Source organism: Triticum dicoccoides, chromosome 1B (assembly GCF_002162155.2).
Source record: "Triticum dicoccoides isolate Atlit2015 ecotype Zavitan chromosome 1B, WEW_v2.0, whole genome shotgun sequence".
Taxonomy (NCBI): Eukaryota; Viridiplantae; Streptophyta; class Magnoliopsida; order Poales; family Poaceae; genus Triticum; species Triticum dicoccoides.
In genome coordinates this window covers 400,336,362-400,347,350 of record NC_041381.1, presented here as the reverse complement: position 1 = coordinate 400,347,350, position 10,989 = coordinate 400,336,362, and the positions used below count along the sequence as shown (strand labels likewise).

The 10,989-nt window shown below is 45.3% G+C and overlaps 2 protein-coding genes across 4 annotated transcripts in view; both read left to right on the top strand.

Annotated features, from left to right (window-relative positions):
- LOC119337609 (glycerol-3-phosphate acyltransferase, chloroplastic-like) overlaps positions 1-3,464 on the top strand; it is a 9,094-nt gene extending 5,630 nt beyond the window's left edge. For both annotated transcript variants that reach the window (XM_037609779.1, XM_037609785.1), the window contains exons 12-13: positions 2,189-2,336; positions 2,945-3,464. In XM_037609779.1, coding sequence (XP_037465676.1) covers positions 2,189-2,323 — 135 coding nt within the window. In that variant the 3' untranslated portion in view covers positions 2,324-2,336; positions 2,945-3,464. The remainder of the gene's footprint in view (positions 1-2,188; positions 2,337-2,944) is intronic.
- A 600-nt stretch (positions 3,465-4,064) lies between these two features.
- On the top strand, positions 4,065-7,264 carry LOC119337597 (TOM1-like protein 1). Of its 2 annotated transcripts, none has more exons than XM_037609760.1 (4): positions 4,065-4,235; positions 4,903-5,464; positions 5,794-6,057; positions 6,577-7,264. In XM_037609760.1, exons 2-4 carry the CDS (start codon positions 4,946-4,948, stop codon positions 6,985-6,987), a joined length of 1,194 nt encoding a protein of 397 aa, XP_037465657.1. In that variant the 5' UTR covers positions 4,065-4,235; positions 4,903-4,945; the 3' UTR covers positions 6,988-7,264. The 2 variants fall into 2 exon arrangements, with proteins under 2 accessions (XP_037465657.1, XP_037465664.1); XM_037609767.1 differs by lacking the exon at positions 4,065-4,235 and adding an exon at positions 4,271-4,290.
- The last annotated feature ends 3,725 nt before the right edge of the window (positions 7,265-10,989 follow it).

The following is a 10,989-nucleotide window of genomic DNA, read 5'->3' as shown; positions in this document are numbered from 1 at the left end:
TCGGTTCTTCGGATTTGCATCGTTCGGATCCCCTCGACTCCTCACTTTCGTTGCATCGGTTCTTCGGGTTTGCATCGTTCGGATCCCCTCGGTTCCCCGCTTTCATTGCATCGGTTCTTCGGGTTTGCATCGTTCGGATCCCCTCGGTTCCTTGCTTCCGTTGCATCGGTTCTTCGGATCCCCTCGGTCCCTCACTTCCGTTGCATCGGTTCTTCTTTCATTTGCATCGGTTCCATGGTAGTGATCGAGCGGTTCAACCATTTGTTTGTCTTTCGATCTGCTGGTTTTCACAAACATCTGGTTCGTGCATTGGTATGATAGGTGTTCGGTTCCGTCGTCCCCTTGACCGGGTCTTCACGTTTTCGTCGTTCAGTTCTGCGGTGCAAACAAACACGACCATCGGATTATACCACAATCCTTATCCCACGTTCTGAATATACACGGCTAACCAACGCCATTGGCATGCAAACATGTACTCCCTCGGTTCCAAAATAAGTTTTTTTTAGAGATTTCAATATGGACTACATACGGTTGTATATAGACATACTTTAGAGGGTAGATTCACTTATTTTGCTCCGTATATAGTCCATATTGAAATCTCTAAACTGACTTATATTTAGGAACAAAGGGAGTATCATATATCATCCTAGAGGAGTAGAACACAACATTAGTACTGCAGAGACGGCCAGCAGCAACAATGCATAATACGGAGTGATTAAGAAGTCGACACTTAATCACGGTTGGCTCAAAGAGGCACGCGCACCATTCATGCAATCTTGGCGAGGAGCAAAAACAAGCTCAGGTTGCGGCTGTGTAACACTGGGATATACATATTGCCATCGCCTCCCCCAGCTTGGTATTCTTCCTCATACAAACGGATCCAACGCGTGCCTCACAGCCTCAGCAGTCAGCACAAGTAAAAAAAGAAAAGACGTGCCACAGTAGATCTTACCATGCGATTCACCCATTTCCAATGATGGGTGTGTGTCTGTGTGAATCCAATGCCCATCGTCAACACACATATACCTAAAAAACATAAAAAAACTCACATGACTCCCGGCTCGTACGTACGCAGAGGCCGTTTTCCCTGTTTGCAAAGAGGTTCCACTCCTGTGGAGAGGGGCGCGCACAAAGGATCTGTACGGCCTATAGATGTCTGGCATGTTCAGCCGGACCACACGCCCATAGGCCCACATGCGCATCATTCCTCTGGCATCCAGCGCGTAGAAAATCTGCTAAATCGTCCACCCTTTTTCTCCTGTCCAGTCCAGCACGAATCACAGAGCATGGGGTTGCGGCTGAGATAGCTATTTCTGCAGCAAGCTATGGTAGACACAATTTTGCCTATATGGTGGAAGTGTCTGAATATGTACGCTATTCATCAGCGGTAGGCCCTTCCATTTGGAAGTCTTCTTAGAGTGAATAGGCACAAAGCCTTAAGTCATGAACGATTGGCCTGCTCTTGTTTTTGTTTGATGGGTGGGAATCAAGTTATTGTTGCATTATTGCATAATTAGGTATTTGTTTCCACTGGTTTTTCTTCCGATTCTACATCACCAACTCTATCAATCTCCCTTGGGACTGGTGGATGGATTTCCATGTTGCAACGCGAATGTTGGTAATCTTGTGAATTTTAACTCCCGCTAGCCATTCGTTTCTAGTCTGAAAATCTTGGTAAATAGAATCTGCAATTGGTGGCTTGTGCGTCCCGTGTTGCATGCGTCTGCAAAGGTTTATGATATATCATGAGCATGTGCAAAAATAGGATCATTGGCGACCTGTTCAGGACAAAAAAGAACCATGTGAATAGTAACATGGTACTATTCACTTTTTTTTGTGCACGTTATAAGTAGTCATATTTTTAGTGAAATTTATAAATTTCTTTTCCATACAGGGCATGGGATATATACCATAGCCTTTATACATGATTATTTTTCTTTTCTTTTGAAAACTCAAAAGGGCTGTGTGCATTGTGGGTTCCTCATCCATCTGGTGGATAAAGATCTGCATTCCTGAAAATATCGTCCTGAAAATTATTGCACAGAACACTTAGCGTAGTGCTTACAATTTCTTTAAGTTACTTTCAGCTTTTGCTCACTTATATTTTTTGTTGGACCTTGTGTTTCTTTGTTTAGTGTTTTTTCTTTGTTCCGGTGGGAAGAATGTTAAGTTGATTTATTAAATACAGGCAAGGGGGATATTCTCAGAGGCTCTGTACAATTCAGTTGTTGATCAATATAATGTCCTCAAGTCTGCTATCTTTAGAGACCGTGGAGCAGTTTCGTCAAACCCTGCCATCTCACTCTCGCAACCATGGCGATGATAAGCTTTCTCAGGTTTGTTCTATGCTGACCTGATCACCATTCGCTTCTCCCTCCATCCGGAATTACTTGTCGCTCAAACGGAATGTATCTAGACGTGCTAGATACATCCATTTCAGCGACAACTAATTCCGGACGGAGGTAGTATTTGTTTGTTACATTAAACGCACACATGCATTTATCCCAGTGCGACATTTGCCAGTTTGGTAATTTGACATACGTGAGTTTGGGTTGGTGCAAAGTGCAATTTTACATGGACTTTTTGTGTACGTAGATTCCGTTGCTTTATGTTTATGCTAGTCGATCAGCAAAGGAGGTGGAGCTCATAAATGCTGTAGCAGTCTTGCATGAGAAATCAGAAGACCGTTGGTACCATGCAAGAAAATTGTGATTTCATATTTTGTATGATGCATCTGATCTAGTTAGCGAACCCTGCAAAAGATAAATGATTGTAGTAATGTATTGAACATAATAGCCATAGGAGTAACCGTTTCCATTCCTCATGTATTGCCCCATCCCCCATGTGTTGTTCCATTCCAAAGATGGTTTTCTTAGCTTAGAATAAGTTAATTTGATGGATTGCATTTGTACAGCAAATAATTTGCGGCTCCTTCAATTTTCAGGCCTGGATTTCTCATTTCTTTTCGACAGAGCAGATGAACTGCTATAGTGCAATGTTGCGGGTTTTTGCTGGGAAGGCCTTAAACTTTGATGTCGTCACAGTTAGGATGAGGCTGCGACGGCGGCCCTGCAGACCCTGTAAGTTGTTGAAGTGGCGTGAAGGAAAAACCGTGTGATATGCTGCTACACCGTGTTCATGTAGTGACAAGAACTCTGCGGCTGTTGTCAGTCTAATCCTAAATAGCACGGCGGAACCCAGCAGCAGATGATGCATGTGTTCATCTTTTGTGAAGAGCTACTGCTGTATGAGGTGGCTATCATCTGGGCCAGATTGGTCCAGCAAATATAGATTTGGTCCCTAGATCCTGGCAGGCAGTCGGCTCGATTTTCTTTTTGTGCTAAAAGTTAACTCGTCTTATTTTTTGATTAGTTTCGTGTACATATTAATTCTTTTGCTCCAAAATTTGGAGACACATGACATGATATATACATACAGAGCCCAATATGTGTCGCCTTCCTATTTGTCTTGGCCCCTGTTGAACTTGTGTGGATGTAACCTGTGTTTTATCTGGAGGCGTCGGTCTCTCTCGTCTGAATTTATTTACTGAAGCATTTGGATTTGGACGGCGACAGTAGGAAGATATAAATAGGAGTGGAGGAAAGATGTGAGCGCGTTGAAATTTATAGGTCCAGAGCAGAGCACGCGGTCGCAGGCAGGCAGGGCTCTGAAGATGCGACAAGCCAACACAACTGGAGTCTGAATCCTCCTCCTGATCCTGAAAGAAGGAAGATTGATTAGGCGAGCATGGTTGATTTTCTCTTGCAACAAAGCTCGATTTCCTTCCTCAGGGAATTCTGGCTGATCTTACAGTTGAGTTTGATAAATCAGCTGATGACACGATTGCCAGGATTATGAAGACTATCATATCAGTAGATAATGAAGGATAATCAAATGATGACCACACAATGATAACAATTGCTGCTCTAACAGCGTACGTGACCTTTGCCCGTCCAACTGGGTTTGCACCATTCCTTCCACCCACAGGAAGGCGAAAAGTAGAAGAGGGAAAACAGCAATCTTAAAAAAAAGAAAAAGTAGTAGAAGAGGGAAAAAGGAGAAGTGGGGACGGAAGGAGCTCCAAGGTGATGTAATCCATTCCATCCTGAGACCTGAAATCCATCCATCACGCCCTTGGCCTTGGCAGCCGCAGCAGACGACTCGCCTACTCTGCGCCTGCCTGAGCTGGGGCAGAAGGAGGAGGAGGAGGGAGCCGCCGTCGGATTGGGAACAAGGTGAGCCCCGACCCCGATCTCTGTCACCGCCGTCATCGCTCTTCGCTTCGGGCTGGTGATTTCTCCACCCTCCTCAGCCTGCCTGCCTACTCTTCTTCTTGCGCTTCCTTGCTACTAACACTGCTTCTGCCGCCGCCGCCGCCCCCAATCCCCATATCCAACTCAAAATTGTCCATCGTATGTATACTGCTCGTCTAAACGCGATCAAACCATCATCGTCCCCCGATTTCCGTTTCTTTTCTTGCCAACTTGCGATGTGTTCCCTTCCCTTGTAAATCAATCGTACAAAAAAAACTAAATACATAAATAAAGAGTACTACCTGTCCTGTCAGTCAACTTGTGTAGCAATCCATCTACGCGATACTTTACCAGTTCAGTTCAATCTCCACGGCCAAGAAATGGCCCTGCAAGTTGCGTCGCCCCCCTTTTATTTCTGGGCACCAAACAAGCAAGAAACCCTAGCTGTAGCATCACAAGGACCGGTTCTAGTTTCTGTCAGATACGCTCACGAACTTCCCACCCGCAATCTACTACTGGCAGCTGTTCATGTTCTGGGCTGCTTGGATCCCCCTTCTTGGCTGATACTGAATTGCAATTTTGGGCTCGATTCTTCTTTGCTATGTTATCTTGTCCTCGTCTCCTAACGTAGCACTTTACTTGCCTGCAGAATCACGCCAGGTATCGACTGACTGCCGGATCACTGTAACAAGATGAGCGACAATCTCATGGACAAAGTTAACGCCTTGGGCGAGCGCCTCAAGATCAGCGGCGCGGAAGTTAGCCGCAAGATGTCCACCGGCGTCACTAGCATGAGTTTCAAGATGAAGGAGTTTTTCCAAGGCCAGAACATGGCCGACAAGATTGTTGACGAAGCCACCTTGGAGACCATGGACGGCCCTGATTGGGCTACCAATCTTGAGATATGCGATATGGCCAACACCGAGAGGGTCAACAGCGTCGAGCTCATCCGCGCCATAAAGAGGCGAATCATGCTGAAGAGCCCGAGGGTGCAGTATCTGGCTCTTGTCCTCCTCGAGACCATTGTCAAAAACTGCGAGAAGGCCTTCTCCGAGATTGCTGCGGAGCGGGTCCTTGATGAAATGGTGAAGCTTATTGATGACCCACAGACTATAGTCAACAACAGAAACAAGGCGCTCATGCTTATTGAAGCATGGGGAGAGTCAGGAGAGGAACTCCGCTACCTTCCCGTGTATGAAGAAACTTACAAGGTACTTATTGATGATCATCATACACGGAATGCTCTCTGGTTAAACTAGCTGATTTAATCGGAACACAGTGCTTTACTGCTGATCTGCCAAGAATCTGAGAAAGCTTATTTAGTTCCTTTTGAACTTTGGTTAATTGTGGATAACTAGACATTAAGTTACTTATGTTAATTGGGGGGATAATTAGGATGCATTTTCATGAACATTCCTTTAGTGCAGTTTACACACTGCATCCGTAGCACAATGTTGTGCCTGAAACTTATATCATTGCTTCTGGCCAACTAGCACTGTTAAACATGTGGGTTTCAGTTAACATTTGGTTTTCGTTGCAGAGCTTAAGATCTAGGGGAATTCGCTTCCCTGGCCGCGATGATGAGAGCCTTGCGCCAATATTTACTCCTCCCCGTTCAGTACCTGCAGCTGAACCATATTCTGATGCAGCACAGGACGGGTACCAAGAAATTCCAGATGAAAGTTTTGCTCCAGTTCGTGCTGCCCCTTCTGTACAAGTCGACGATGCTTTTGAGGTGGCTCGTAATAGCGTTGAACTTCTTTCCACAGTGCTATCATCATCTCCACAAAAAGAGGCTCTAGAGGTTAGTCTTTTCTTTTGCCGGTCAAATAGAGACTCCAGCTTAGGTGAGTAGTTCATGTCATTCAGCGTGGAATCTGTGATATAGGCAATGTGCAGTTTGTGACGTAGGCATCTCAAAAGGCAGGGTTGAGTTTTGTTATCTTCATACATGAATATATGTTAAGGAAATTATATATTGGTTGCTAGCATTTGTTACATTTAGTGGTCTTTCTAGTATACTGCAACAATGGCCCTGGCCAATCAACCTGTTATCCCTTATTACCTCATCACAGTCTCGGTGCAGAGAGTATCTGAAAGTAAGTAGTTAACTGACAGTTTGTTAAGAACTTCATTCTACTCCCTCTGTAAAGAAATATGAGAGCGTTTAGATCACTAAAGTAGTGATCTAAGCTCTCTTATATTTCTTACGGAGGGAGTATTATTTTTATCTGTTTATTCAGATCTAATTCAATATTATACTAGTACAATGCTATCATCAACTCCGTATCCTGATTGTCTACTGCACCTCACATACATGCAGGATGACTTGACTACCACCCTGGTCCAGCAATGCCAACAGTGTCAATACACAATCCAGAGAATCGTCGAGACTGCAGGTGATAACGAGGCTCAACTCTTTGAGGCACTGAGCATCCACGATGAACTCCAGAAAGTTCTGTCCAAGTACGAAGACCTCAAGGAACCCATCGTCGCAGAGCCTGAGCCAGAACCAGCAATGATTCCAGTCACGGTGGAGCCTGAGGAATCCCCACGCGCTGTTGGCAAAGACACCCCCGCGAGGAAATCAGCTGGGTCCGGTGGCCGCTCTAGCGGCGGGGATGACTTGCTTCAGGATCTCGACGACATGATCTTCGGTAAGAAAGCCGGCACCTCCTCCCAGCAGGAAAGAACTCCCCGGAAGGAGCAGAAGGACGACTTCATCGGCTTATGATCAACGGGTATATATATCTGTCCGGCTGAAACTTGTCATAAAGGTGTTGCGTGCTCAGTGCATTTCCAAACTATGATACAGGTTTGTGCTTGCGCGTCTATCTTCTCCTGTATCCCGGGGATTGCTGTACAGTGGTAGATGTCTGACGTGGCAGTGAGTTTCATGTGGCACTCCTTTTCTTTCTATGATTGTTATGCGGGCCAAATTATTGGAATGCTGGGGCTGCTCTCATGGATCGCATGGGTAAGTATATAAGTTTGTACAGCGTCCAGTGGTACAAAGACGGGGTCTGCTCGTTCATCACAATTTTCGAAATCTGGAGTATATATGTTGTCACCAAGTTATTTTGAAGACTGAAAGAATTCAGCGACGCACGAAGGCACTGGAGGGTACCTTCCACTAAACAAAAAGCTGGAGGGTACCTACCACCAAACAAAAAACTGGAGGGTACCTTCCCTAAAAAAAGGAAAAAAAAGGAGGTACCTCTTCGTGGGTGATCTCCAGCGGTCACTCAAGAGCGCACCTTGCGACATGCGGTGGTGCGTCCAGCCGCCGCCATGTGTCGCACGCCGGACGCACCCACAGAAGCTTTTTTTTGTACGTGTTTTAGGTTCTTTCTTTTTGTTTTTTTGATTTTGCATGGTCTTTTTTAGGTTTTTGCCTTTTTTTAACCTTATCGTGTGAAGCACACCATGTGGAAACATAGACATGCTTCACGGTGAAGAACAGTACAGTTGTGTTTTACGGAAAAGCATGTGCTTTTCACAAGTGTACTTATTGAAAAGTGAAGTGCGGTTGTACTTCTTAAAAGTGGACAACACAGTTCACGAAAAAGAAAAACAGTGCTTGGCATGAAGCACATATGTGCTTTCGAAAAATGAAAAGCGCAATTGTGCTTTTTGCTTCCCACACTTGTGTTTTCAAAAAGTGAAAAGTACAACACTCCTCGTGAAGCACAATTGTAATTGTGCTTCTCGCCAAAGCATATTGTGTTTTTCGAAAAGTGAAAAGTGAAAAGTGAAAAGTGAAAAGCACAGTTATACTTAAAAAACATAGTTGTGCTTCATCTAGTTGTGCTTCTCGCGGTCCCGAAACATAAATGTGCTTTCACAAAAAGGAAAAAAAGCACAATTGTACTTTAGGTTTCTTTTTTCCTGGGTTTCCTTTTGTCAGTCTTCAATCTTTTTTTTGTGGTTTTTGTTTTTCCTGTTTTTTTTATTTCTGGTTTTTCCAGAAAAAAAAATCATTCAAACCTATTAATATGGGATTTACTATCAAAGATCTTGACGCAAGAAACGCAACAATGAATGGTTCATGATTTGGCCGCACATTTAAGACATAAAACATTTTGGAAGAACGAATCAACGAAAAAAGTACAAAAATCCCTGGTTGCGACAAGGTCACACATGCATTGAGCCACTTGTCATCACAAGAGAAGGTGAGAGTTACCTTTGCAAGGGGTACCCTCTAAGTTGTGATTTTGGGTCATCATAGTCGCCTACTAAGAGCATACAACCGGACCACTCAAACCCTCCCTATGCATTCGGGCCAACGACCCGGTCACTTTTTTCCCACCCAACCAGACCCCTCAAACCAGCCCTATATGTCCGGCACCCACCATACCCACCCCATATGTGGGGCAGATATGGGGACGCCCAAACACGTCCGCCATGTTGGACTGGTGGCAGGGGCTCGCGCCAAAACCCATCGTTTGAACGGGCGCCTCCTCCGGTTTTGGTGAAGACATGTCGGCGCTCCGGCGCGCCGCCCGAGGGACCAAATCCGGCTATTTAAGCCAGATGGTGAGGCAACCCTAGCCAGCTAGCCCCATCCCCATTACCACCCCTCTCGCCCGCACCACCGTTGCCCCTCCTCTCAATCTTTCACTTTCAATCCGACCTCACCGTGCGTCATACGAAGAGAAACGACATTAACAAAATATTTCTCAGGGAAGGGGGTGGGGTGGGGGATTGTTGGGAAACGTAGTAGAAAACAAAAGGTCCACGCCTACGCACACCCAAGATCAAAATGAAGATGCATAATGGGTTGGGATCAAGATCGTTACCGTCATCGAGTTGCAGCGGAAAAAGAACGTATCGTTGTAGATCGTACTTGGAGTCCCTCGAACCATTGATGAACAATTAGAACCTTTACAATCTGGCAGCGCTTTGCCGTCCAGAGTTAACTGTCACCGGAGAATTAGAGGGAGGAGATTAGAACCACACAGAGCTTCTAATTATGAGGACAAGAGGATTAGCCTATCTCTAATTAGTCAACTAGGACCAACTAGAATTAGAACTAGAAGAACTAGAGGAGGCTCCAAAACTTGTGTGTCAAAAGGGTGGAAATCCTCTAGTATATATAGGTTGGAGGGGAGAGGAGGGGCGCTACAAGGGAAGGGAAAGTCCCTCCCCTTTGGCCGGCCAAGGGAGGAGGAGTTGGACTCCTCCCCCACTCCAATTCGGCCTCCTTAGGGAAGAGAGGCGCCTCCCCACTTGGGCCTTTGTGGCCCAAATTGCCTTCTACCTCTTGGCCTTCTAAGGCCCACTGAAATTTAATTAAATATAAAATAGTTCTAAATACTTTCATATATATCGGTAATACCCGGTATTACCCGATATTCACCAAAACCCTTCAGGTGACCCCCAAACGCTTCCGGGTCCTCTCGGAACTATTCTGAATAGTAATGAAACAATTCCAAAAATATATTCTCATCACTCCCGTCCTACTAACACTCAAAAGATTGTGATTTTCTTAAGATGTGACCCCGTAGGTTCCGTAACTTATAGATATGAACGAAACCCCTTTGTTTAATGACCGATAGCGGAACCATGGACGTCCATATCGGTCCTATGAGCACACGAATGATATTTGAGTGAACCTTTGGTTATTATGTGATGTTCCCTTTGCTTTGCGATACTTCACAAAACCCGAGATGCATCATTATCCTCCTGAGTCATCACTATGCTCACTATACCGATATCCTCGTTACTGGTTTTATTCTTCTTTCTCGTTATTGTGTTCCGGCATCCCCGTGATGTACTCACTTGTGTCTGGCCAGACCATGATGGGTGATGTCACACCGAGAGGGCCCTAAGAATATCTCTCCATCGTCAGAGGAGCAAATCCCACACTCCAGCTATCCGACCACTTGTCAAACATTCTGATTCTGTAAGTTGTCGTTATGATCACCGTGTTACAAGTGATGTTTGAGCAACCCCAAAGCCCATCGTACGGTAAGAAGTGACCACGATACTCTCATAATCTAAGGAGCAAAATCACACGTTAACACTCCATGTAATTATAGTTGATTACAAAATGATATTAACCCAATTCATAACAGACAAAATTGGTGTCACGACTCACGACTAGGCTCCGGTGGAGTCTCACCGGTGATGAACTACAACTCCAAATTGAGATCGGAGAGAGAGAAGAGGTGCTGAGGCAGGAGACAGAAGCGAGAGGGGATAAGCTAGATATAATGAGTCGTTCAGTTTGAATTACAAGTTTTTCGATGTCGTTCTCTCCGTTGTTCCTATGTTTATAGCACGCAGGTTACATGACCCCTCTACTCCGGCCTGCTGGCCCACTACTCTTCTAATGCGGCCGTCTTGGCCCGTGCCTCACTTGAATCTTCCCGCCGCTTCTTTACGCCTTCGTCACGTCCTCTTTATGCTTCCCTTGCCGCACACGCGCCCTTGTCATCACCAGGGTACTGACAATACCTCCCCCTGAAGAACTAGCATGTCCCCATGCTGGTGCATCTGGAAACGATCCTTAAGCACCCAATAATCTTCCCAAGTAGCTGAAGACGCAGGAATTGTTATCCATTTGACCAATATCTGAAGATGGTATGCAATCCCTTTTTTCACTAGCCGGCGATCCAAAATCTCTTCAGGTTGTACTCCTGGTACTGAAAGATGAAGGGGAACAGGCATCATAGTGAACCCTGGAGTATGATCCGACACGTGAGCCTTGAGCTAGGAGACATGGAACACAGGG